Source organism: Apus apus, chromosome 5 (assembly GCF_020740795.1).
Source record: "Apus apus isolate bApuApu2 chromosome 5, bApuApu2.pri.cur, whole genome shotgun sequence".
NCBI lineage: Eukaryota > Metazoa > Chordata > Aves > Apodiformes > Apodidae > Apus > Apus apus.
In genome coordinates this window covers 50,398,617-50,423,434 of record NC_067286.1, presented here as the reverse complement: position 1 = coordinate 50,423,434, position 24,818 = coordinate 50,398,617, and the positions used below count along the sequence as shown (strand labels likewise).

General features: G+C 40.0%; 1 protein-coding gene across 2 annotated transcripts; it reads left to right on the top strand.

The window, feature by feature from the left end:
* Positions 1-4,361: 4,361 nt before the first annotated feature.
* On the top strand, positions 4,362-23,387 carry SERPINA10 (serpin family A member 10). 2 transcript variants are annotated; one of them, XM_051621958.1, is made up of 5 exons: positions 4,362-4,442; positions 16,977-17,744; positions 19,231-19,504; positions 20,235-20,382; positions 23,102-23,387. In XM_051621958.1, the coding sequence occupies exons 1-5, from the start codon at positions 4,436-4,438 to the stop codon at positions 23,291-23,293; spliced, it is 1,389 nt and encodes a 462-aa protein (XP_051477918.1). In that variant the 5' UTR covers positions 4,362-4,435; the 3' UTR covers positions 23,294-23,387. The 2 variants fall into 2 exon arrangements, with proteins under 2 accessions (XP_051477918.1, XP_051477919.1); XM_051621959.1 differs by lacking the exon at positions 4,362-4,442 and adding an exon at positions 12,209-12,323.
* Positions 23,388-24,818: the final 1,431 nt, after the last annotated feature.

Genomic DNA, 24,818 nt, shown 5'->3' with positions numbered 1-24,818 from the left:
TACCTGGATGCAAAAAAGATGTTATATAAGTAGGCAAGTACCCTGAAAACCTGAGTAGACTCAAAGGACAGAACAGTTATATTGCTTTCTTGTTTCCTATATGCAATAAGAAAATACCCCATATAGTGCAAGGTAATATCTGAAATGAATGGATCCTGAGGAGGAGCCTGACCAGAGCCTTGGCCTTCCAAAAGAGACAGTGCTGCCAGAAAAATGTAGCGCTCCCCTGACTCAAGGTGGGGGCTTGTTGCAGGCCACAGATGTGAACAGCATGACTAAAATCTCACTTGCTCTTTGTCATATAATTAGCATGGGACATCCAAGATACTAAGGAAGACCCCAGGGCTGGGGAAAATGGGAGCTTTCAATGTGGAGTCACCAGCACTCACTACCCCGCAACTGTCTACAGCTTCTTTTCCTTCTGCTAAGTGACACCACATGCCACATACAACAAGCAATGATGTATCAGTGACAACAAACCTATTCAGTTCTTCTCTTTAGCAAAAGGGGAAAGCAGCAGGTGAGCAGCCTCAGGGCACAATGAGGCTGCAGCACCCAAATCCCATTTCAGCAGTAAGTTGGAGCATACTGGCACAAATGGGGAAGCAGAGACCACAGTGCAGACAGAGCCCCAGATTGTAGGAGGGTGATCCTGGAGGTTACCAACAAGGGAGGAGAGGGGAAGAAGCCCATAAAATATGCAAGAGACTCACATGTGGCCACATGCTGAATCCAGAAAGGGAATGGTAAAGCTGGATACCAGCTCTTGTGGCATTTGAAGCAGGAGTAGGTCATAGGTTTATCCAAAAGGTAGTGGTTTAGCACAAGATAAGCTTCATGCCAGCACCCCAGAGGTCCCTTCTCACAGTGCCTAGTTAATGGCATATGAAGAACTGACATTTCAGGAAGAAAATACCCTCTAAGCCCTATAAAACATCCCTTTGCAGTCAGTCAGTGAGCTCTGCCAGCTGCTGAGCACTTAAAACTCTGTGGACTAATATGGGACAAAAAAGCAAGAGCTGGTGAAAAAGGAGGAACGGGGATTTGAGGCAAGAATGGCTCTGAGTGGCAGCCAGGTTCCCATGCTCCTTCAAGGACCTTTGACTGACCTGTCCTCCCATCAAGCTCTCTGCCACTTGGACCACAGGACTTCCAGCTCTTCCCCATGGCTGGATAGCAAGACCATATGGCTGACATGAGGCTCACCACATCATGGAAGGGCAAGATCTTGGTGGCCACAGGGAGGAGATGCTGGCCATCCCCACTCCCTCTGGGTAAAAGGGAAAAATCCCAGGCAGGAAGCTGTGACGAGCAGACAAGAACCTTCTGGATGACCACTCTGGGGCTTCCCTCTGCTCTGTTGAGATGGTCAGAGAAGACCTGTCTTGTGGACAGTATTTCAAACCTCTTAATTAGTTTGGAAAATGACAAAGGGAGTACAACAGGCATCAGTAGGATTTTTACTTTGCCTCCTTATCTTATCTGATATACACTGTTACTCAGTCACTAGGTATTTAGCAACTTGACCAAAAGCACCTCTCTTTTTTTTTTTTTCCTGGCTAGCCATAAGAAATAAGATTTCATCATTATTTATTCTGTCTTATCTTCAGTACATCACTGATAAGATCACAGAACTGTTTTAGGACTCTGATCCCTCCTGACTGCTGCCCGGCACTGCTGAGCAGTGCTGGTGCTTCTTGATATGCCAGCAGGGCCTCTCTAGGTGGAGAGTGGTCCACCAGACATGCTTCCTTCTCAGCTCCCTTTCCCAGATCTGCTCTTGGGTGACTGCAATTTGCTCCCACTCCCAAGCAAACCCAGGCTAACAGGAAGATCTATGTCCAACATTGTGTTTCTCCCCTACAGATGCATTCACACATAAATGCACAGGCACACACACACTCAGAGTAATTTTTGCTATGTTCTTTAGGGTCATAAAAGTGTTAACTGCTGTTATCAGAACAGAACGAAATTACTCCATACCAGATCATGGCTAAGGCACTCTCAAAGCACAGTGGAGAATGTATGGGAAAATTATTTGCAAGCTTCTATCTTTGTTTTCCAGTCTCTCATGGTAAATTTAAGATAAATCCCATGCTTGCTTTGCAGTGAGCATGCTGACTGTGCATATTTCTTCCACCCCCATGCCCTATTGCTTGATTTTAAACTAGGAGATAAAACTCTGGGCAAAGACACCATCGCACAGCTTATTTTTCTTTTCAGCAAAACTGAAAAAGAGAAGAAGCATCTCAGTTTCTTGAGTGCTCAGGACCAAATTTCTAGCCTGCCTTCAACTTTTACTTTTGCATGCTCATCCATCTCAGCTTATTTGCTTGTAGACTTTAAGTATCACGCTGCAGTCTGGCCTCAACACCTGCATCTGTCACATCTACTAGATGTGCTGTTACTTAAGCTGTAGCATGTGCATAATTAATTACTAAGTTGGCCCTTGCCTGAGCAAGGATGGTTAAAGCCACAGCCTGCTCAGTGAAGTAATACAGTTATGTCATTCTACAAGTGCTGCATAAGGAGACTGTTCACACCACTTTCCCTGAGCAGGTGTAGCTGTACTGCTGTAAGCACAGCTGTACCAGCACAACTGCCTGTACAGGGAGCCTCTCAGCGGCTCATCTCTCAGTGAGAACTCACAGCCCATCACACCACGACTGGTCTGGGCATGCCAAGGGTAAGTGCTGCTCTCAAAGTCAGCTCAACATGGCAGTCACACAGAGAGGATGGGGTAATATATCTGCTCCTGTGGTGCTAGCAAGCAGTGGAAGCTGTGAGCTTTGCAAGGCTTCACATGTTGAAATTGGGTCCAAAAGGCAGAAACAGTTGCATTAATGATAATAATAATAATAAATTAGTGATAATTCCACCTTCATATTAACACTGTATGCAAGAACAAGGTTCTGCTGTAATCTGAAGTTTAAAGCAATATAGTTCTAGAGGGAAAATTTTCTGTACAGAAACTATTGTTCTGGCATAAAAAAAATCCTTTTTCATTTCTCATCTGGCAAAGAGTTAAACACCAAGAGTTAAACACCACACAAGGATTTAGGGTAGTGACATTTTCTCATCACAGTTCTACCACACTATTTCCTCATGCGTGTCAGCCCCGTGTCAGTTCAGTTGTACCAATACAAAGATAAAACAGATCCACGCTGAAAAGACTGTACAGAGAAGGGCAGCAAAGCTGGTGAAGGGTCTAGAGTACAAGCCCCGTGAGGAGTGTCTGAAGGAACTGGGGTTGTTTAACCTGGGGAAAGAGAGGCTGAGGCGAGACCTTATCACTCGCTACAACTACCTGAAAGGAGGTTGTAGCAGGGTGGGGCTTGGTCTCTTCTCCCTAGTAACAAGCAATAGAACAAGAGGAAATGGTCTCAAGTTGCACTGGGGGAGGTTAGGTTAGATAGCAGAAGAAATTTCTTCACTGAAACACTGGGATAGGCAGCCCAGAAAGGTGATTGGATCACTATCCCTGGAGGTGTTTAAAAGACTTATAGATGTGGTGCTTAGGAACATGGTTGAAGCACTGGACTTAGTAGAGTTAGGTTAATGGTATGTAGAGGTAGGTTATGGGTGGACTCAATGATCTTAAAGGTCGTTTACAACCAGAACGATGCTGTGATTCTGTTATTTTTCCGCTCTTTATTATTGTAATGGTCCATATGTTACAGGTTTCTTTCCTCAGATGAAAAACATCAGTCCTCTGTTTTCCATGTTCTCGTTTGTGCTTCTGCTGTATCTGCAAGCAGATATCAATCTTCTGTAGCCCATCATATTACACATTACCTAAGAAAACCAATTTGATCTGGTACACAATACCAGCAGTCTGAGCATCTGAGCACATTGTGACATACAGTCCACATCACTCATGTACAAGTGGAATGACTTGAGACCTGACTTCTGTAGCATCTCAGATGTAAAGACTTTTGCCAATACAGTCCAACCTGTATGGACTACAGACAAAGTGGATTATCACCTACCATAAGCACCAAAGTAGGTCCAATGACTATATTGTCACTACAGAAAGAGACTGCAGAACATCTTTGTGTCCAAGCTTAGCTCTTCCAATATTATGGGTAAATTGTGCCTAAGCTATAACTATGGTCAAGCTGAAGATATGAGTCCAGGAGGCAAGTGTATGAACCATGATACTTAAACACTAAAGTCTATTCTCAAGTCCTTAATGTCATGTTATCAGTGCAAAGGCATTCACAACACCACGTGTTTTTCTGTTGGTCAGAGAGAGCAAATTCTTGTTAAATATAGCCACTCACTCAATAAAATGTAGTTGAAATACCATATTTACCCTACGTTTATCTTCTACTAAATAGAAATGTTGGCTGACAAGAAGTCTGACCACCAGACTGGCTGTCCTTAAGAAGGACAATGACTGGAACTTGAAGACACCACTGCTGACTGAAGAGGAATGAGTGGTGAGTTGTAATTTAAACCTGTCAATACAAATGTTTCAATGCTCATTACAATGCCAAAAATAAAAATGAATACCCACATCAAAGACAAATTATATGATTCAGAAATCTCATATTCATTCTGTAATCAGCAGTTGACCAAGGTTACTATCATTCATTGTGGAGTGACTTCAGTGGGATCCAAAAATTGTTTCATTACACAGGGAGCAAAATAGGTGCTTTCAATCAAGCATGACTAAGAAGGAACAACTGAAGATGCTAGATGAGGCCTTCTGGGAGGTAAGAAGGATGTCTTCAATGTGTTCAGTGATTTATTATGGGCACAGACCCAGGAAGAGTCGGAAGTAAGACTGCTCCTATGCTGGAGACACCACTCCCTTTAAAGGAATATATAATACAGTGTATTACAGGCTTTTAAATGCTTCTGTGTGGCACAAAATCCTGACAGTAGGAGACCAGGAATCTTTCCAAGAAAAGACATCTAGTGCAGTACTGATACTGTGCTTATAGTTGTAGTACAGAAAAGGAAGACTAACCTATAAGTGAATCTTCACAGAGGCCCTGACATTGAAGGTGCTTTAAGCTGGCCCACGGTCCACATCCTGTGGGAACACAACTTCCTACTAAACTGAGTTAGTGTCCAGAAAGACTGCATTGCCAGAGCCAACCACGTGGCAAAATGCTGTCACTAGCCAAGTAGCAGACCTGGAATTGCCAGTTGTGCTTCATGGATTGATGAAATCTTGGGCCAGGTTTTGAGAATCTCCAAAAATGGTTACTATTTCTCAGCACTGTTCAATAAAGTCTCAGCTTCCTCCCACCTTGATTGTCTTCCTTTTCTTCCTCCTCCTTCCAGCTGTCCCGTCACTCTCTAGGGGTAGATACTTACATAAAAACTGCTCAGCATTAACGTATCTCACAACGGTTTGTTATTCAGAAGTGAATATTAAAGTTTCATTTACCTCCAACACACTGATGGGCCCAACTTACCAGCAGATAAATAAACATCTAAAAGCAAACCTATGCACTTTTTTATATATATACAAATAGTTATTTGTCCTTCAGATTCAGTGCAACTTTATTTTCATAGCTGCTCTGGTGTGGACTCTCTGATATCTAGCAAAGACAAGCTCATCAGCTCCTCCCACAGTGCAGGCTGTAAAAGTGTCTCTGTCCTAGATCAACTTAATGAAATTTGTGGGAATTTTGTGTTTCAGACCTTTAACATTTTGTCTTTTGGGAGAGAATACTTCCAAATATAAATAGAAACACAGAATGTTTGTATTTCCCAAATAACTTTCCTAATATAAATGTTATTCCCACTAGCAATGTATGTGCATCCTTTAAAAGTTCAATTTCAAAGACAAGTAAGGTTCCTAAGTGACATTATTGCTTAAATTAAGGAAATTAATAATTAACACCTTACATCTGGCACTGCTCACATATTAAATGCAATATGCTTATGAAACAGAAAGAAAACCAAGTTATCCATGGGAAAACAATGTGCCCTCGTGGCCAAGAAGGCCAATGGTATCTTGGGATGCATTAAGAGGAGTGTCTCCAGCAGACCAAGGGAGGTTCTCCTCCCCCTCTACTCGGTCCTGATGAGACCTCACTTGGAGTATTGCGTCCAGTTCTGGGCTCCCCACTTCAAGAGGGACAGGGATCTACTTGAGAGAGTCCAACAGAGGGCTATGGGGATGATTAAGGGACTGGAACACCTGCCTTATGAGGAAAGGCTGAGAGACTTGGGGCTTTTCAGTCTAGAGAGGAGAAGACTGAGGGGGGATCTAATTAATGTCTATAAACACATGAGGGCTGGGCATCAAGAAAGCAGAGCCAAGCTCTTTTCACTTGTGCCCTGTGATAGGATGAGGGGCAGTGGACTCAAACTCGAGCACAGGAAGTTCCTCCTTAACATGAGGAAGAACTTCTTTACTGTGAGGTCTACAGACCACTGGAACAGAGAGGTTGTCTCCCTCTTCAGGAGACTTTCAAGACCTGTCTGGATGCCTTTCTGAGTGATCTGCCCTAGTTGTGTCTGACTTTTTGGTCCTGCTCCAGCAGGGGGGGTTGGACTCATTGATCTTCGGGGGTCCCTTCCAGCCCCTAATATTCTGTGATTCTGTGAAAACCATGTTTGAATCCCCACACAGCTTATAGACAGGAGTTTCCATTTAACGGGGTTGCTGTCCATTTAACTGTTTCACTGTCTAAATACTTTTCTTCATGGGAAAGAAACAATGGAAATATTAGTTAAACATTTTCAAATGACAGTGGATTTTTAGTATACAATGTCTGTTCCTTGAAAATTAAAAGTATATATATAATTGGGTGATAGACACAAATATTCAATGTCTCTGGCCTTACATTTGAGATTGATCATTATGAGTGTCTTTCCTATGTAGCAGAGTGTAACTTATCCTTTTAACTCAAACTCACAAGAACTATGTTGTTGCCTTATGACAGCTTTATATGGTATTTGAAGAAAATGTTCATATCTTAAAAATTTGTTTATCTGCCCTTGCTTCTCCATTTCAGTTTTAGTGTTTTCAGGTAAAGTCAGATATTATCTTTAAAAAGTCTCAAGAAGGGACTGGTCCCAAGACCACCATGCAGACATTGAATAGAAGCAGACAGATACAAACTTGTCTCATCAAAGACCAGGTAGAGGAAAGTGCAAGTGCTGAAGCAGTTTGAACAATGACATTAAGTCCTATATGAAAATGAACACCAGATTAAATACTTTGTGAAAGCACAGCCAGATAGATACATACTTCCTCTAGGAAGAAGAGTTGTTTTTGAATACCCACCACATGCAGCCTACAGAAGGTCCACACCTGAAGCTGTAAGAGTAAGTAGCAGGCCTGTAGCAGGTTACTGCATTGATATCCATGTTTAAAGGGGGGGGGAGCGGAGGGGGGAACCCAAACAAACAAAACAAAACAAACCCCACCAAACCAAACCAAAAAGAAAACCCAACTCCACAATGCAGAGCTCTTTGTCAGCCATTCTGGGCAATATGGGAAACACTAACTTGCGCTCACTTGGTACTTAGCAAACCTCAGCAAATTTCACCAGTGCAGGAGGGCATCTTTTGCTTGTCTTTTACTGTGGTCAAAGTGCAGACATTTCTTCATTACATCAAGTAGTTGCTTCAGGCCAGACAAAGAGTACAGGTCACAGGAACTCAACTTGATTATCACAGTGGTAAGGAGATACATTGTCAGTTCATGTAAACATGCAATTGGGATAAGGAAGAATGGGAAAATACATCATATTTCAAGTTCAGGTAATCAGAAGTCATTGATTACAATATTTTCTGTCACTCTGAAGATGTAGTAATAAGATTTCTCCCCTTAGACATACCAGTCTCTTAACTACTTTTTAATTCCTGCCTTTAAAGCTGATTTTTTTCCCAGGAATATAAAATATAAATGCTCTTGAACTCCACATCTACTGGAGAAACTCTTAGAGAGATGCCCTCTCAGGAGAACAGAAATATCTTCCAGTGTCAGTTTTTAGTTTGTGTCTCCTGCCTGCTGAATTCCTGCCTTAAAATACAAACTTAGAAGGGACAGAGACAGGCAGATGTCCAAACACACAAAATTATCCATCTTCACATCAGAGAAATAAAGGTTCTGATGACACCTGCTGGCTCCACGGAGACCAGGCAGACATCGACCAGCCCCTGCTGAATCTCATGAATTCTTGCATGTAAAAACACAGGCCAAATAAATTATTGAGAATGAAAATGCTCCTTTGCTGTGAGCCAGAGAATCACAGGAAACAAGGCTGGGAGTGACTTTAAGAAGTCCTTTACTCCATCCCCTGGAATAAAGCAGGATTCATGCTGCTTCCATTATACTTCATGGATGAGTTTTACCTGTTACTGAAAACTCATAGCATTTCTCTGGTCATACTATTATAGTGGCTCATAATTTTCGCAATGCCTATAAAATCTTCAATCGTAAGATGTCCTATTAACAGACAATTAAAATTTTGGTTATTCAAGGACAATTAGCTCTTGACTGTGAAGTTGAAAAGATAAAGGAGGTAGTTCAGCTCTATGTTATAAAATACTACAGCTTTACTGCTTTGTCCATCTTGTACAGTAACACACCCATCCCACTGAGGTGCAGGAATAGGGAACTTTCAAAGATGATTTCATTAGAGGAATTCTCCCATATGAAAAATTGCACAGGCCTAGTTCTCTATGAAAAGGGTTGGGCTTATAAACAGTGTGGATATGGAGCCATCAGGGTGTTTGCATCCAGCTGATTTCAATTATTATGGGCACTTTTTGAGTGAGAGAAGCAGCAACCACCTTGATGAATCACCTAGTTGACAAACTAAGTATGTTCAAGAGACTGTGTAAAAAGCTGTTTAATAACTGCTAAGAGTATGTTAGTTTATGTGTTATGAGTTATTTCACAGTGAGTCTTCAGAAGAAATACAGATCCTTGAGAATCATTTCTGTGTATCTCCTGCACTACTCCTGGTACACTGGCATTTTGTTTAGTCTAAGAAATGCAGAAGAGGTTAGATCACAATCAGCCCAAATATTTTCCTAAAATAAACACTCTTAACCTTTATTATTCTCATTCAGCTCCAGGCTGGACAGTAATTTTGACTGATCAAAACTAGAGCCATCAAGACAGGGGTAAATATCCTGCATCTACCCTTAAGAAACCAAATGGGCAGCCACTAGTTGGGGACAGAAATTTGCAGGGCCTGGAGTGAAACGTATCTTTGGTTACTACCTTGGCTGAGCAAGGCAAGAAACTCAGTTCCAAAAAAACTCTTACTGGTAACCTGGTACAGATACAGCTAATTAAATCACCAGTTTCCTTCCTGAAACCTGATCCCCTGGTACTGCAAACATGCCCATCACACCTCACAGCCCATTTTGAAGCTCACCTGTGGTTAAGTTACAAACATTGCTAAAATGGTGAACGGCATGTGAAACAGGGGCATTACTTAAGCAAGCCCTATTGCTCTAATGAAGAGCTTGTAATTGGAAGGAACCATAGTTAGCAAAGGGAACTTAAATCCAAACCAAACCGAATATTAAGATGACTGATTGCTCCATGGTCACTGAGGATTTCCTAAATCAGACTAGGAAAAGTAAGTAAAAGGAAAAGCAGGCACTGAAGCAGAGGTGTTGCCAGCTCCACAAGAACTGCAAAAAGAGAAAGGGGCTTATAACAGAAACCCTCTGAATATTTGTAACAAACAGCTGAGCCTGCCTCTGCAGCATCTACCCCCAGGTACTCAAGAGTCACAGGGCATTTGACAAAACAGATTGGTGAGAGCCTAGACTACATAATCACTGCCAGTTTTGCAGTGTTGTGGATGCATCCAAAAAAATTTGTCTATTAGAGAACAGACAGTCTTTAGCTCAACTGCTGACATATCAGTTGCCTGTTGCCCAGCCTCAGCACTGTGCTGGCACAAGCTCTCAGCAAAGACACAATAGGGCAGTGATATATGTGTGTTGGTCTTGCTTGTTCTGGTCTCAGGGGTGGTTTTGTCTTACACTGTGTTAAAGTTCAATTTTGCCAGTGTGACATACTGACAATCCTCTCCCAGTAATCACTCTGTGAATATGTATAGTTTGGCAGAGGTTGTGTGGGGTTTTACTGCTCCGAAAGCTCTGTTGAATCCAAGGGGCAACTGACAGTATAAATAGTAGCTGGTGGGAGGAATACGTTATTCCCAGTAGTGTGTAGAGAACACTCTCAGCAAGGTGTTACCCAGCATGAAAAACTAACAGGGGCTTTGTGAGTATCTAGAGAGGAAGACAATTTTCTCAACTCTCTGTACACAGCCAATACAACTCGTAGCAGCCTCCTTTTTCTTCCAGATAAAATAGGATCAATGTGTTTTTTGTGGTCCAGAAAAATACTTACCTGAGAGATTCAAAGACTTTAATATTTCTTCAAACCCTTCTTTGCACTACCATCTATATGCAAGACTTCAGCTCTTCAATATTAAACATCAATGTTGTTGCACCTTAACTCCAGCAGGGTTCCCACTGATGACAACAGCTGTCAGGGTCCTGGAGTGAGGGCTAGGAAGATGCTCGGCTGCTATTATAATTACTAATAACAATGCTAATTTTGCAGACCACACAAGCTGGGTATGATTTTTGCATGTGTCAGGTTTTCCTTATACTGTCTTGGGTCACAACTACAGTACCAGTGTCTCCAGAAGACACATGGATTCAGAGGCAGGTTGCAGCAATGCAGCTTTGTTCAACCATAACAGATGCAAATTTCTCCCATAGAATAAGAAGAAATTTGAATTTCAAATCCAACTGAATTAATGAGAAATATACACTAGGAAGTAAAACAAAAAATAAATCCAGTTATCTGGACAGAGAACTGAAAATTTGGATTCACAGCAGAGCTTCTTATTCTTAGGGAATAGGATACATGTTAGGACAGGGCCTTAATTCAGTAATTCTGTCTCACGTTCTATGTTCTTTAATACAATCACTACACTTGGAGCTATTATGACAGGAATTAGGAAAAATATTTTAAAATACTTTAAACCAAGGAAGAATTTAGTTACGTAGAGCCTACAACCCTTCATGTCTCTGTTGAACTTCAGAGCACAACTGCCACAAGCACCTTCCAGTGACATGTCTTTCCAGTGTGGATGCAAGCCTGGACAGACCATGAGGGGGGCTACGTTCAGGCCTTAAGCATTTCCTGAGCAAATCGTGCACTTCGTAAGCAAACACTGTTGTCACTCCTACAGAAGTAATACTCATGAGCAATAAACAATAGCCTTTTTGCTTTGAGTCCTGGATGCCCATGATCCTTATGGGCTTTCTAAAATTTCATCCTTTTCTCTGACAATGCTTCCACTGAGACTGCAAATACTAATTTATTTTTTTTTCCCAGTTCAGTTGAAAATTACAGACTAGCCATCTTATCTCAATTTTTAAGGCCAAATTTTTTTTACAATCCAAATCAGAATTAAATGTTTCATTTGGGAGGGTTTTTTAAAGTAATTTGGGAGCATGAGGGGAGGATAAGGAGTTATATGTTTATGTTTGGTTTGGAAATAAGCCAATGATGGAAATAGTGAGGAGTTTAGATCATGCCCACACTAGAGAAACTGCTGAGTAAACTAGCTGTCTTAAAGAATGTGCCTTGCCCAACTAATAATGCTCAAGACCCAAACCCAGCCTGTCAAATCCCTCCTAGCATGGCCAATTGAAAGTTTTAAAAGTTCCTTCTTATTTCTTATAGCTCTGTATGTTTGAAGGAATATCAGCTTCCCACATTTTGTCTTTTATGTGAGAAACATCACTCACTGCTTATCATTCAATTAATTTTGGCATATTGTTACAGAATAGCTGGCACACTCTTGAAACAGGGATTGGAACCCTGGTCTCTCCTTAAAAAGGAAGGGCAGAAGTGCAGGGCAAGGGAGCTGACAACACCCCTACAAATAATTTGTACTTGCTCACTCCTTTGAGTCCCCCCTGCCTTGGTGAACAGTTACCTATTCTTTTATGAAATGGGGTATTTTTAAGCAGGATTGGATACTGCTGCCATCACTGAGTAGTTCAGAACCTGCCTGTAAAATAATTCTCATGGGGTGCTGAAGGGCTGGATGCAAAATGTTTAGTGTTCTTGTTTCTCCAGCAAAATATAACATTTACTGGAATAAAATCTGCCCTTATTATGCCATTTATTGGAAACACAACATGTAGTGTTTATAAAGCAGTTAATTTGTAACAGACAAAACCAGATCACCACTCTTTGGAAGAGTAAATATTTGTTGGAAAACTTCTATATGGGACAGACATCTTCATCTCATTTTTAAACACATTTGATTGAGAAAAGTAAGAGAAGAGCTACCTAACAGGTAAGACAATTTATATGAAATATTTAGAATGTAAAGGGAAGAATTATTATATTTTTTATATATATACATAATTATATATATCAGCTATTTATCAGCTATTTTCTAGATTTTTCTAGATGCTTCAGTGATTCTGGATCTTAACGAGCATTCTAATATATTTTCTTTTTCTCTTGCTTTTATGTTTTCATAAAAAAATACATTTGAGCAAGAAACTTCTTTGCTATCTTAAGAGTACTGGAAACAATTATTTCTTATAATGGAAAGAATGTTAGCTGTGCTCTAACACTGCTATGTTTCTTAATGAACTGTCTACTTTATGCATTAAATTCTCTAAAATTAGCAATAAGCTACAGTCAAGTCTAAAAAAACAAGCCTATAATGTGCAAAAATATCACTTTAATGTTTCCAGTACTGCTTTTCCTAGTCCTAGAAGACTATTTTCTAACTGTTACTCAAGGAGAATGACAAAGTTGCTGTAATGTTAACTTCAATGTTTGCAATCTCAAATTTCCAATAATCGCCTAGTGCACTTGTGAGGTTCTTAGTCCTGTGATGTTCATAGCACCCAAATCACTAGTATTTGTATGGGCCTGAGGATGCAGGACTCTCCTCTTGAGTGCTAAATGGTCTGAGCTGTGCCTGGAAACAAAGGCTTCTGCCTTTGCCCCCCTCCCCCCTTTCAGTCTGAAAGCTATTTGTGTTAGGAAGGCAGAGCCCTCCGGAAGGCAGCTCACCACTTTCCCCATTCAGTCCTTTCCCATCTCCCATGGGGATGTGGTGGCCTGCCTGAGCCAAGTGCTGCCCCAGACCTCTTGGAGTCATGCAACAGTGACATCTGCAAATGCAACACTGTTGGATGTTGCACAGGAACTGCACTATCCCCAGAAAAGACAGGAAGAGCTTGTGCTCTCCCAAGTCTAGCGAGCCGATCAGCCTGATGCTCTTTTAAGACAGGCTGCAGCTGTTGCAGAAAGCCTTTTCTCCATGCCTGAATACGATCTAAAGCAGAATTTTCCAATTACTGTCTCTATGCTAGAGCTGACTCTGCAGTGTCCAAGGAGACCTCTTTGAAACAGGGATATCTCGCAGTGAAAAGTACCTCCAGCTTTGCTGCCAGGGCAGGCACAGCAGTGCGGCAGGAACAGAGCCTACATTACTTCCTGTAGAAGTGGGTCTCTACATAAGGAACAGAAATGCCTTGCAATTACTGTGATAGCTCTGAAGAACACAGTTTACAGTCCAGCAAGGGAGAGTAAGCAACCCAACTCTGAAGAAGTGGCTGGTGCACTGGCTGGCCTGCAAGGCAGCAGCTTAGGTCAAGTCATCCCCTTCCCTATCCAGTCCTGCAGAATCCAGACACTGGAAATCTCACTGAAAATAAAGCAAGAAAGAAAAATAAAGAAAAAATATGCACAGCCACACTAAGCTGCATATTTTACTCTGTTCCCTGGCTGCCATGCACTCAAAAGGAGGCATAACATTCAGGGATTTCACTGCCTCCCAGTTAAGTCATTACAGCCCATCTGTGTTGCAGCAAGTACAGAACATGACCTATTATCTCGAAATAAAATACCACACCACCTGACTGCCAAGAGCACCCTGTGCTTTGGCACCCAAATATCTCAGTACTCACATCAACACACCTTTTCAGGATTAACTCCCACAGCCTGAATCAGGCAACTGTGAAATTCAGCTGAACTCTGAATAAATGGCAATCAAATAAAACCACCTCTCCCATATGCTAAAGCATAAATTATACAATTACTGTGATTTGCTGTTACAGATCCTTAACTTAAAAGGAGCAGTGAATATTTGCCATGTGTTTTCTAGATTGTTGAATCACTTACTACTTTAATGATGGGCCACATAATCAATTTTTTAATCTCATTGATCCACTTGCATGTCACTGCTATATGTAAGGATTCTGTGAAGACTTGGTGGTCCTGAACATCCTCTTTAATTTACAATGGGAATATGTGTTTCTAATCATTACAGTCATTCAATATTTTTCCATAAATTGCACATCAACACTGCTGCATGGTATATATTACTTTGAGGGAAACATCAGTGATATGCACAGTTGAATTTGCATGTGCAAAATTACACTAGCAATGTCTGATGCCTGAGGCCTTCTGCAAGATGTGTCTACTTCTTTGCAAACATTTTGTTGGACAGATGAAACTACCAGTGTTTACTTAGCTCAGAAGTTTCAGCTTATGTAGAATACTGTGTTTTTAAGCACAGAACAACTCTTTCTTCCTTGTGCTATTTGACAGGGAAACATGGCATTTTCAGGGACTGAAAAACCTGCTTTAGCATTTGCTGGACAGTGAAGTATAAAAAACCATGGAATCCTATGGCATGTGACCATGAGAATGATCTGAATGGAGTAATAAACAACCAATAGCAGAAAGATGAAAAGTAAAATGGAATTAGGAAAAGCAAGCATTCCTCACAATGACCGTATTTTCAGTCCCAGGCCCTGTAATCTTTTGAGGGCTTGGTAAGTATTGGCAGTAACACAGAAATTTCACATCACTTTACCAGAAAGAACTGGCTCTCAGCAGAAGTAAATCAGCAGCTGCAACACCTTGCTCTGTACAGATACTGAGGTTAGAGCCTCAATCTTGTTCTCTTTCTGAGCTACAGGCTGGCCCTCTTAATGCAGCCACATATTAGGATGTTAACCCTAGGGATTCAAAACCAGTAGCCCTGATGTTTCCTTGACCACTGCTGTGTATTTTGCATACAAAATGTGGTGTGTCTTAACACTATTTATCTAGATTTTCACAGAATTCTGACCTTCTTTGAGAGGCTGCTTTTGGCAGTGGAGTGTCAATCAAGTTCACTAGCAAAAATTTCCTATGTCTAAACCATTCCTGTTTCTCCAGGGTCTCATCAGTACACTCCCTCACATTTGTAGAAATGCTTCACCTACTGCTCCTATACTAAGCTCCAGATGTTTTATCAATACTAAAAATTAACTAGATACAGGTTTTTTTATGTTTGTCATTTGAGTATCTGAAGCCCAGCTCTTCACAATCTATGAACAAACTATATCAGCAGAATTGTTGACCAGGCCAAGAGGTACAATCACAGATACCATTAAAAACTTCAATGTATCTCATTTGTTCCCCAAATGAACTTTTCTGTTCAGTAAGTGAATCAGAGAGCAAGAAGAAGTATAAAAGCACTTAACTCAGGGTTTCTTTGTGCCCATCAATCTTTCAGTAATAGTCAGTATCCCTGAAAGAACATTTTCTTGACAAAGCTCTACTGGCACCACATTAACATTATGATCTTTGTTTTCCTTCACATACGTGAAAATAGTTCAACTTGACTAAGTATCATTACTGCTGTAACTTCCTGTTATGCTGTGGCTACTTATTTCAAGACTGTGTTTTTCATTTGGTTAGATGAATGAATGGATAAAAATCCCATATGCAAAGATTCTGCCTTGCCTTAGACCACTTTTGTGCAATCTATGTCAGTGGAGTTAATCCTGATTTATTCTGATGAGTTTGGCTTAAGGCAGTCTCTCAAAGACAGACTGCTTTTGTCTGATTTTAATTTTCTACATAACCAGATAAATATATCCTTCTAAAAAAATTCCAACAAGGAATAATTTACATGGCAAAACTCTGTTTTTTCAAAGTAATTTGCAGCATTCTCTGATTCTGAAAGACTACAAATATTCACATGAATAAGTATTTTTCTGCATAGCTCTTGGAATTTACCATTTCTGGAACGAAACCCAGTGGCTGTAGTTCAATTTTTGATACAGGTATTTAAGCGTCTGTTTTAAGAAGACAAGTTTTCATATAATGTTCGTTAACTTTCAAAACCAGTTTGCTTTCTGGGTTGGCATTTAACATACTAGAAAATCAGACACTTTTTGTGCTTCTCAGTGTTGTTGTTTTTTCCTAGAGAACTGGATCTTGTTGTTTCAGCAGGCCACTAATAATTTAAAACATGTCAGGTAACACATACTAAGGGTCAACATTTCTACAGAAGGGATGGTTAGGCCACTCTTAGGCCACTACTGTTATCCAGGAAAAGATGAATCCCATAAGAATGGCAACCATGACTGAGATGCACACCATGGAGGACACAGTCCACCTGCTAGCACCAATGAAGTGCAGAAATGGAGGTACAGGTCTCTCATCTCTCCATAGGTCAGCATTCACATTTTCTAGGATTAGTCTGTGTCAGAGCTCTCCAGGGAAAATGTCATCGCCACCACATGCTGGCCAGAGTTTTTGTGCTTACAGCTAACGTGTGTCACAGGAGAAAAAGCTGCCATGCAAGTCCAACAAGCCAATTTTTCATCCTAATGCTGCATATTGTATTTGAAATACAGGTTTGATTTTGTAAAGGAATTACAAGTTAGCAAAGGAAAATCAGTGATATACTTAATGACATGAACCACTAATACCAGAAGATCATTTATTCTGGATTCTGTTAATGATGTTAGAAACGTCTCTTTCACTGCTCTAAATTAGACCTTTCAGATAAGAACCAGATCTTAGAGTGTATACACTGAAGATGCAGAAAGACCACCTCCCTGTATATATGATCTTGCAGATTGTGAACAGAACAAACTAAAAAGTTATCCTGTTGCCTTTTTTTTTCTTTCTCCATTTTCTTTACTAGAAAAACAAACAAACAAACAAAAAAAAACCCAAACAAAAACCTCATTACTGGATGTCAACATGAAAACAGGAATTTACCTACTTCTCTTAAGTGAAATGTGTGTTGAAATCAGCAAGGCTGGCATCAAACTTAAAACTCCCAAGCAGGAAAAAGAGATTAATTTATTGCAAAGAAATAAAAATGTCAATATTTCTGAAGAGTGGCATCATCATAAAAACATTTCTAAGCCTTTTAAAGAGCAAGGTCTCGAAGAGTTCACTCTCTACAACTTCACTGAACGGACTGCAAATTTTGGATTTAACCTCTACAGAAAAATTGCAATGACACATGATAACAATGTCATCATCTCTCCCCTTTCCGTATCAGCTCTCATGACTGCATATATGGTGGCAGCCAAGGGAGAAACACACAGACAAATAGTAAAGGGTCTAAACCTGCATTCTTTGAAGGACAGAGTGGACCACTATAATCTACCAGCTTTGTTTAAACAACTGAAAGATAACATTACAATGAATGATGAACTTCTCCTTGTGCAAGGCACTCTTTCTTTTATCCGAGAGGACTTCAGACTTAAAGAGTCTTTCCTCAACTTATCTAAGCAGTACTTTGATATGGAATTCCTGAAAGTGGACTTTCAAAACTTCACACAGGCAAAATTTATCATAAATCAAAATATTAAAAAAAAGACAAAAGGAAAAATCCCTGAGCTTTTTGAAGAGCTTGACCGCCATAATAAACTGCTACTTGTGGACTACGTTGTCTTTAAAGGTAACTGATGTTTTTCTTTTTCAAAATTATTATGTATTAGAAGACTTCATTTGACATGGGGGAAGCTTAAATGAATTCAGGTGTCCTGTTTTCTTGACATGTCTGTCTAGATTCACTTTCTCCTATCAGGTTTATTAATAGGAAATTATATTTCATGATAGGGAACCACAATTCCACTATGCTTTCTTCCATACAACAGGCCCTCAAAGAGAAAAAAAAAAAACCCTTGCATCAAACCATCTCAAACCATTTTGGAGTGGTCCCTCTTTATGACTTAAAAAGATGTTTAATTATCACTCACCAATTAGAATAAAAAGCCCTAATTATGATAGTTTTTTGAATGGTGAATTCTGGGCATAAAAGCATTGCATTATTTTACATATTACACAAAAAAATGACAACACAAATAATTTCTCTATTTCAGTCAAGATTTTTTTAAATCCAGAGGTACCAAAGTGACCCCATTGTATTACCTTACAAGGTGAGGAAAAGAAATAGTATCTAACAGACTGTGGCACAGACTGTTCTCTGGAGAGGTCTTCTACTGCCAAATATCTTACCCTCCTTTTCCTGCTGTTGGAATCTTTCTGACTGCTGGCTTAGAAGATAGATAAGGGACTCCAAATGAGGTCCTGCAATGAAAGGGAGCCAGCAGCCAACCCTTTACTCTGAAACAGTCATAGAGAAGAAGAGACACCTGGTTAGCCAAAAAGCAAAGGCAAAGACCTAGAGTGAAGAAGGGGGTGAGACACGTGCTGGGCAGAGAACTTGGAGTCACAGCCACTATGCCATCCTGAGGCTTTCAGCAGATGCCACCCAGGGAAACCTCATTAAAATAAATGCAAAATGAGAACAGAGAAAAATACCCCTCAGCCATACAGCCTCCCTATGCACTAAGTGTATTCTTTTGTATTGAAAAAAGTAGTTTGTCCAATGCCATGGTCACTTTCCCTGGCAGAAAATCAGAGCAAATAGAAAAGTGGCTGTGGCTACATTTGAAAGCAATGGTAGAGACCAGAATCATTAGTACAGAAGAGGTCATGTTCCAGTGCACCTTACAAGTCAGTGCACTGCTGAGTCCACATCCAACAGGTTGTATAATTAATTTAAAAACAGGATGTTGAACATCTGGTAGAGAATTTCATTGAAGGTGACATGTTAATTAAAGACGACTGTTCATACGGCATTTAATAAACAAAAAGGTTATCAGTTCTGAGCTTGACTGGCAACTAATTAACCTCAGAAAAAGATTTCCCTTCTTTCCTTGCAAATTAAGGAGTTAATTTTGTGGATTACTTCCTCTTCCTGCTGTAAAAAATGTAAAGCATATACACTAAATGTGCTGCAATTGTAATCCACTTAGCCCAGACACAACTGACATCCACTTCAACCCAATACAGAAAATATCCTATAATTTTTCTAGGGTTTCTGAATATTTTCTGAATAAGTCTGAATGCACATAGTTGTTTATTTTTTCTTTCCTCAGGCAAGTGGGTATACCCATTTAATTCCAAATTCACAGAAACCGAGACTTTCCACATAAACAAATACAGAAGTGTACAGGTACCCATGATGTTCAAGTCAGATACAGTTAATTCAACTTTTGATGAGAACTTAAGATGCACTGTGATAAAGCTACCCTACAAAGGGAAAGCCCACATGCTGATTGTCATCCCGGAAAAGGAGGGAGATTACATTTCACTTGAAGACCATTTGACTACAGAGCTTGTGGAAACCTGGCTTGGAAACATGAAGACCAGGTAATGTTTTGACATCGTTTGGCTTTAATGACTCTAATGTCTTGCAGCAAAGCAACAAAGCAGACTGGTTACCTGGTCTTCCTAACCCCGGAAACATGCTGTTGTCTCTGTGGCATTAGGTATCTATAGTTCAGAGACCCTTTAATAGGCTACCCACGGCCCAAGGGGCATGTGAAGGCTTGTAGTGAGGTAACAAGTCTGCAGCTCGTCTCAGTTAGAAATGTCTGTCTCTCTGTGGACAAAGTCAAGCTAGTCTTTCCAAATTTTTCCTTGGGCCTTCCCTCTTCTGAAATATAGCACTGCCAGGGCAAAACACACAATAAATCTAGATATGCCGTGTACTTATGTAACCTTTCTTACCAGTGGAAACACAGAGTAATGGATAAACTTGAATATGAAAATGTAAATCCAAATCATTCCTGTGAAATGTCATTCCTGAAGTAACAATTCTTTTCACTGGTCAATAAATAAGTGTGTCACCCTGATATCAGGGCATTGTAATTGCTGGTGGAAGTATTTTATATAGAGAAGGAAGTGATTTCTAGCATCTTTGGCAATCAACAGGTCAGAGATAATATTCTGCCAACCTAAATTCCAGTAAAGACTCTTTTAGCTTTTGCCCCTTCGTTTTCTGTGTAAAGTTTAATTCCTGAGGAGTGTGCATTTCAGCAGTCAAGTGATCTAGTATATAGTCCAAGTTCGCATGAAACATTTTTTTTTTTCCAAACAGAAAAATGGACATCACATTTCCAAAGTTCAAACTAGAGCAAAAATACAAAATGAAGAAATTGCTTCATGCTCTTGGAATTAAAAATCTCTTTACAAGTACAGCAGATCTTAGTCATCTCACAGATCAAGGATATATAGCAGTTACACAGGTAAGCCTTCTAAAATCATTTGCTGTTTTGATTAGAACAGTATACAAATGTCCCAGCCAAAAGACTGTGTCATACACACTTACAGGGACTCTAACAGAAAAGGGCCTCATCTGTCAAGTAAATGGAACCTGCACACCTTAATCACTGTGGATCCCACTTCAAGTATGAGGTGTGTAGAAATGCAGTTACATTTTGTACATGCTCAACCCTTCCAAAGCAGGAAGAAAGCTCACAGGAGAAAAACTCTGACTCGAGAATATAGGTGGTGGGAGAGAAGTACAATTGTGAACAGGAAAGCCACTGCAAATGACAGTCAAATGGCAAAAGCCAGAGCAAGGAAGGAAACCCAGAGGGAACCCCTTACATACAGACCAGGAACAGGTATTCTTACAAATAAAAAACTTCAGAAAGCTCAAATAATAAAATTTCAAGAAGGTTAACAGTCAAAAAGAGAAGCTGAAGCAGTGTTGCCTTTCCTTTTGCATACCTTGGCAGAGAAAAAAACAGAACCTCACAGCAAAGCATCAGCACAATACAGCTGTGTGCCAAGTCATACAGATGTCCCACTTCATATATCAAAACTTTTAAAGACCAACACACTTAAGCAGAAAAAGTCAAGGATGCTGAATAGCCAAAAAGAGAGGAACACAGCCTCATGGAAAAAGAGAAGGTAACTCAGTACCACTGTTCAAGGGAAATCAAAGACAGATTTCAGAAGACTGATAGAAAATGAGGCAGAATGAGAAGTAGGAAAGAGTGGAAGAGAAAGGACTTGACAATCACACCAGTATCAAGAAGGAATAGCTCTATAGAACCAGACAAGTCCCTTTAAGAAGAAACAGCTAGCCTATACAGAAGACAGTTTGTTGATGACTGAAAATTCAGAGGCATGGTTAAAGAAAGAGGGTAAAACAGTTAACACACAGAGAAACTGGTGACCTCAAGAACTGGAGTGTGTGGAACAAGATGAAATGCAATTAATGCTAAATGCAAATTCATACATTAGAGTAAAAGTAAGAAAATTTCTGCAACAAGCTGGATTTGTAAACACTTCAGGAAAACTATACTCAAATGAGATTAATTGGACAGAGGATTTAAAAACATCTTTATAACTCTGTACAAGGAATGAATCTATTGCAACTGCTTGTGATTGTACAGGATTGTATTGTGTTGATAACCCAGGACCGTAACTTTGGAAGAGACTTCAAGAACCACAGAATGGTTGAGGTTGAAAGGGATCTCTGGAGGTCATCTAGTCCAACGCCTCTGCTCAAACAGGGCCACCTAGAGATGACTGCCCAGGACCGTGCCTGAGTGGTTTTTCAGTATGTCCAAGGAGGGAGACTCCACAACCTTTCTGGGCAACCTGTGTCAGTGCACAGTCACCTTCATAGTGAAAAAGTGTTTCCTGTTGTTCAGAGGGAACCTCCTGTGTTTCAGTTTGTGCCCACTGCCTCTTGCCCTGTCAATGGGCACCACTGAAGAGAGCCTGGCTCCCTCTTCTTTGCACCCTTCTTTCAGGTATTTGTACCCTATCAGAAATAATACTTCTATGCCACTGATGCTGCTGTTACAGGTCTCCCTACACCAAATTCTTAAGAAGGCCTTCATGATTTGCCAAAACGGTTTAACAGGTGGTCTGATAAACACTTCTACACAAGTTTCAAAAAGTAAGCCCTGAACTACAGCTCACAAAACACAACATCCTAAGAGGAAATATTTAACGGATAAAATTGCAGTGATTTTCAGTTTGGTATAAACTACTTTGCTTTTGAGCAGTACAATGGCAATCTGTAGCTGTTTGCTCCTTTCCCCTTGGTCACATAACTATTTCATGCTGATTCTCAGCAGTTAACTATTGTGTTATCATGAAAAAAAAATCACACTGGAATAGTAGCTGCTGCTATTGGAAGCAGTATGTGCATCAGCTACAAAATGCCAGAAGAGCATCCTGCCCCTGTGAATCATGACATCCAGCTTCATTATTTAAGAATATTTAGAAGACAGCTCAACACTGCTGAAGTCCTTCAACTGTCTTCATGTAAGTCATTCCTAGTCATTCCAGTTCACCAATACAGAACCAAAATACAGAAGTACTGAAAGGCATGTGCAGGCTGAAAGAGCAAAATGGGAAAAGAATCAGATCCTTCCAGGCTGCAGCGGGAAGGGAAGGTCCAGACTGGCCCAGACCAGATCAGAACTGTACATATTTGCTCTCTTCTACCAAATGTACAAACTAGAAATATACAGGAAAAAAGGCAAGATTGGTGCATTTCCCTAAGCTCTCACAAAATCAGCTGTGAATGACATATCCAGCCAGTCAGTGTTTGTGACTGATAAAAACACACCTCCCACTTTTGAGAAACTCTCCCTCGTACAGTCAGGTCCCAAGGAGGAGCAGTACACAAATACAGTTGTTGCTTCATGCTACCAGCTGCAAGAACAAAATCTCTGAAGTGAGGTCGATGCTCAGAAATGTCGAAAAGGACAGTAAGACCTGAACTAGAATCCATGATGTGGTCATGGTGGATGTACTAACTCCTCTGCTGCTGAAGCTGACAGCATATGGGTCTACCAGCCTAACACACAGAGTTAGACTGCAAAGACCTACTCATTTTAACCCTTAATAGAAGCCTACTTCAACTGAATGCCTGGCACTTTGAGAAACACTCTTCATGTTAACATTAATTTCTGTTACATATTTTATTTCTTATTTCAGGTTGTTCAAAAGGCAGTTATTGAAGTGGATGAAGAAGGAACTGAGGCCACAGCAGCTAGTGGGTCAGAGATAACTGCATTCACAGTGCCTCCTGTCATCAAAGTGGACCGACCATTCCTTTTTATGATTTTTGAAGAAACTTTTAAAACACTACTGTTCATTGGCAGGGTGGTTGATCCAACAGAAATGTGAATAAAGAGAACAGTTTCTAATTTGGGGTGTGTAAAAAGCTTTGTTTCTACTTTATTAATTTACACTACAATAAAAAGATAGTGAAATATGAAAATGTGAAAACCTGTTTTGTCTCTCCAGCTAGCAGTAGGTCATCCTATTAATACTTCCCTAATGCTCAAGTAACAAGTTAAATTCACTAAGTCACAAAGTGACAAAAACATGTATTGAAAAACCTACCATGCAAATTGAAAGTTCAATTCTATGTTTGGGGGGGGTGGGGGGGGTGGGGTGGTGTAGTTGTTTTTATTTTTTTGTTTGGTTGATTGTATTTGTTTGTTTTTTTAATTCAACATTTCAGTGACAAGTTTGAATGAAAACCAGAGATCTATACACCAAAATATTCAGGAAGTTCATTCCCAAATGATACAACTTGTTAGTCTTCAATATTATCTTCTCTTGGAATGACACTTAAGAGCCCACTGACATCAATGTTAACACAATTTTGCCACTTATAAAAATAGAAGCAGGATCAAGTCCTAAAAGAGAATCTACAGCCTTTGACTACAGAACTTTATTACTATAGAAATTGTGTTAAGTCTGTTATAAAGTCTGCATCATCTGGCAGTGAGACTTCTTTTAAATGTTTATTCAGAGTATCAACTCATCTCATTTTTCTCAAGGTACATGATGTGCCTGCTTTTAAAATATTCTATTAAACCTAAAATAATTTTGAAAAATAATTTAGGTATTCTGAACCCGGAAAATCTATACTACTTCATAACATCAAGCTGAGCTTCTCCTAAAAACAGAATTTCTGCTGGTGTTATCATCTAGACATCAGGGTGATTGAGGTAACAGGACTCTATGCCTGAACTAAAATAAGGAAAAAACATATCTCCATAAAAGTGGAATAAATCTGTTCAGAGAGCTGATCTTAAAATCCAGAAGTTGTTGCCACAATGTTTCAGAAAAATATTTCCATGATCTGAATACAATTCACTTTATTCAAGTAGTGTAGTGACTCCAACACAACAGCAAGATCTTTAAAATTTAGTAAATTTTAATTAGCAGCAGAGTCCTACATATTAAGCATGAAACAATGCAAAAAGCTACTTCCAGCTACATAACTAACATATCTAAGCATTGCTGTACTCGCTCATATAGCCTTCACAAAACAGCTACCCAAAAGGGGGCAGGAGAGTTTTCAAAATCATTTGGCATAGAAAACTCAAATCTTTCTATCAGTAAATGCACACAGAGAGAGGCATCCGCAAGAGAAGATACAAAAGATACATCACAGGGTGAAGCTAGTAAATGTCTCTAAAAATCTCCTCAGTTACCATTAGATGTCTACCCACAGCAGCCCGGACACTGGTGTAAACCATTCAAAAAATAATTTAGCAGGCAGATTCTGGTATGTGACTAGACTACAAAGCTAGTAATCTAACCTAATTCCACATTGCAGTATGAATGTACCCAGAAAGAAAATAACTCCTTCCTGCCCTGAAACGATTAATAGGAGGAACATTCCTACAGAGAACCA

Excerpts from the sequence above, each read along its gene's own strand:
- SERPINA10 (XM_051621958.1), top strand. Across the intron at positions 17,745-19,230 it reads GGACTACGTTGTCTTTAAAG|GCAAGTGGGTATACCCATTT; the intron begins GTAACTGATGTT and ends TTCTTTCCTCAG. Across the intron at positions 19,505-20,234 it reads CTTGGAAACATGAAGACCAG|AAAAATGGACATCACATTTC; the intron begins GTAATGTTTTGA and ends TTTTCCAAACAG.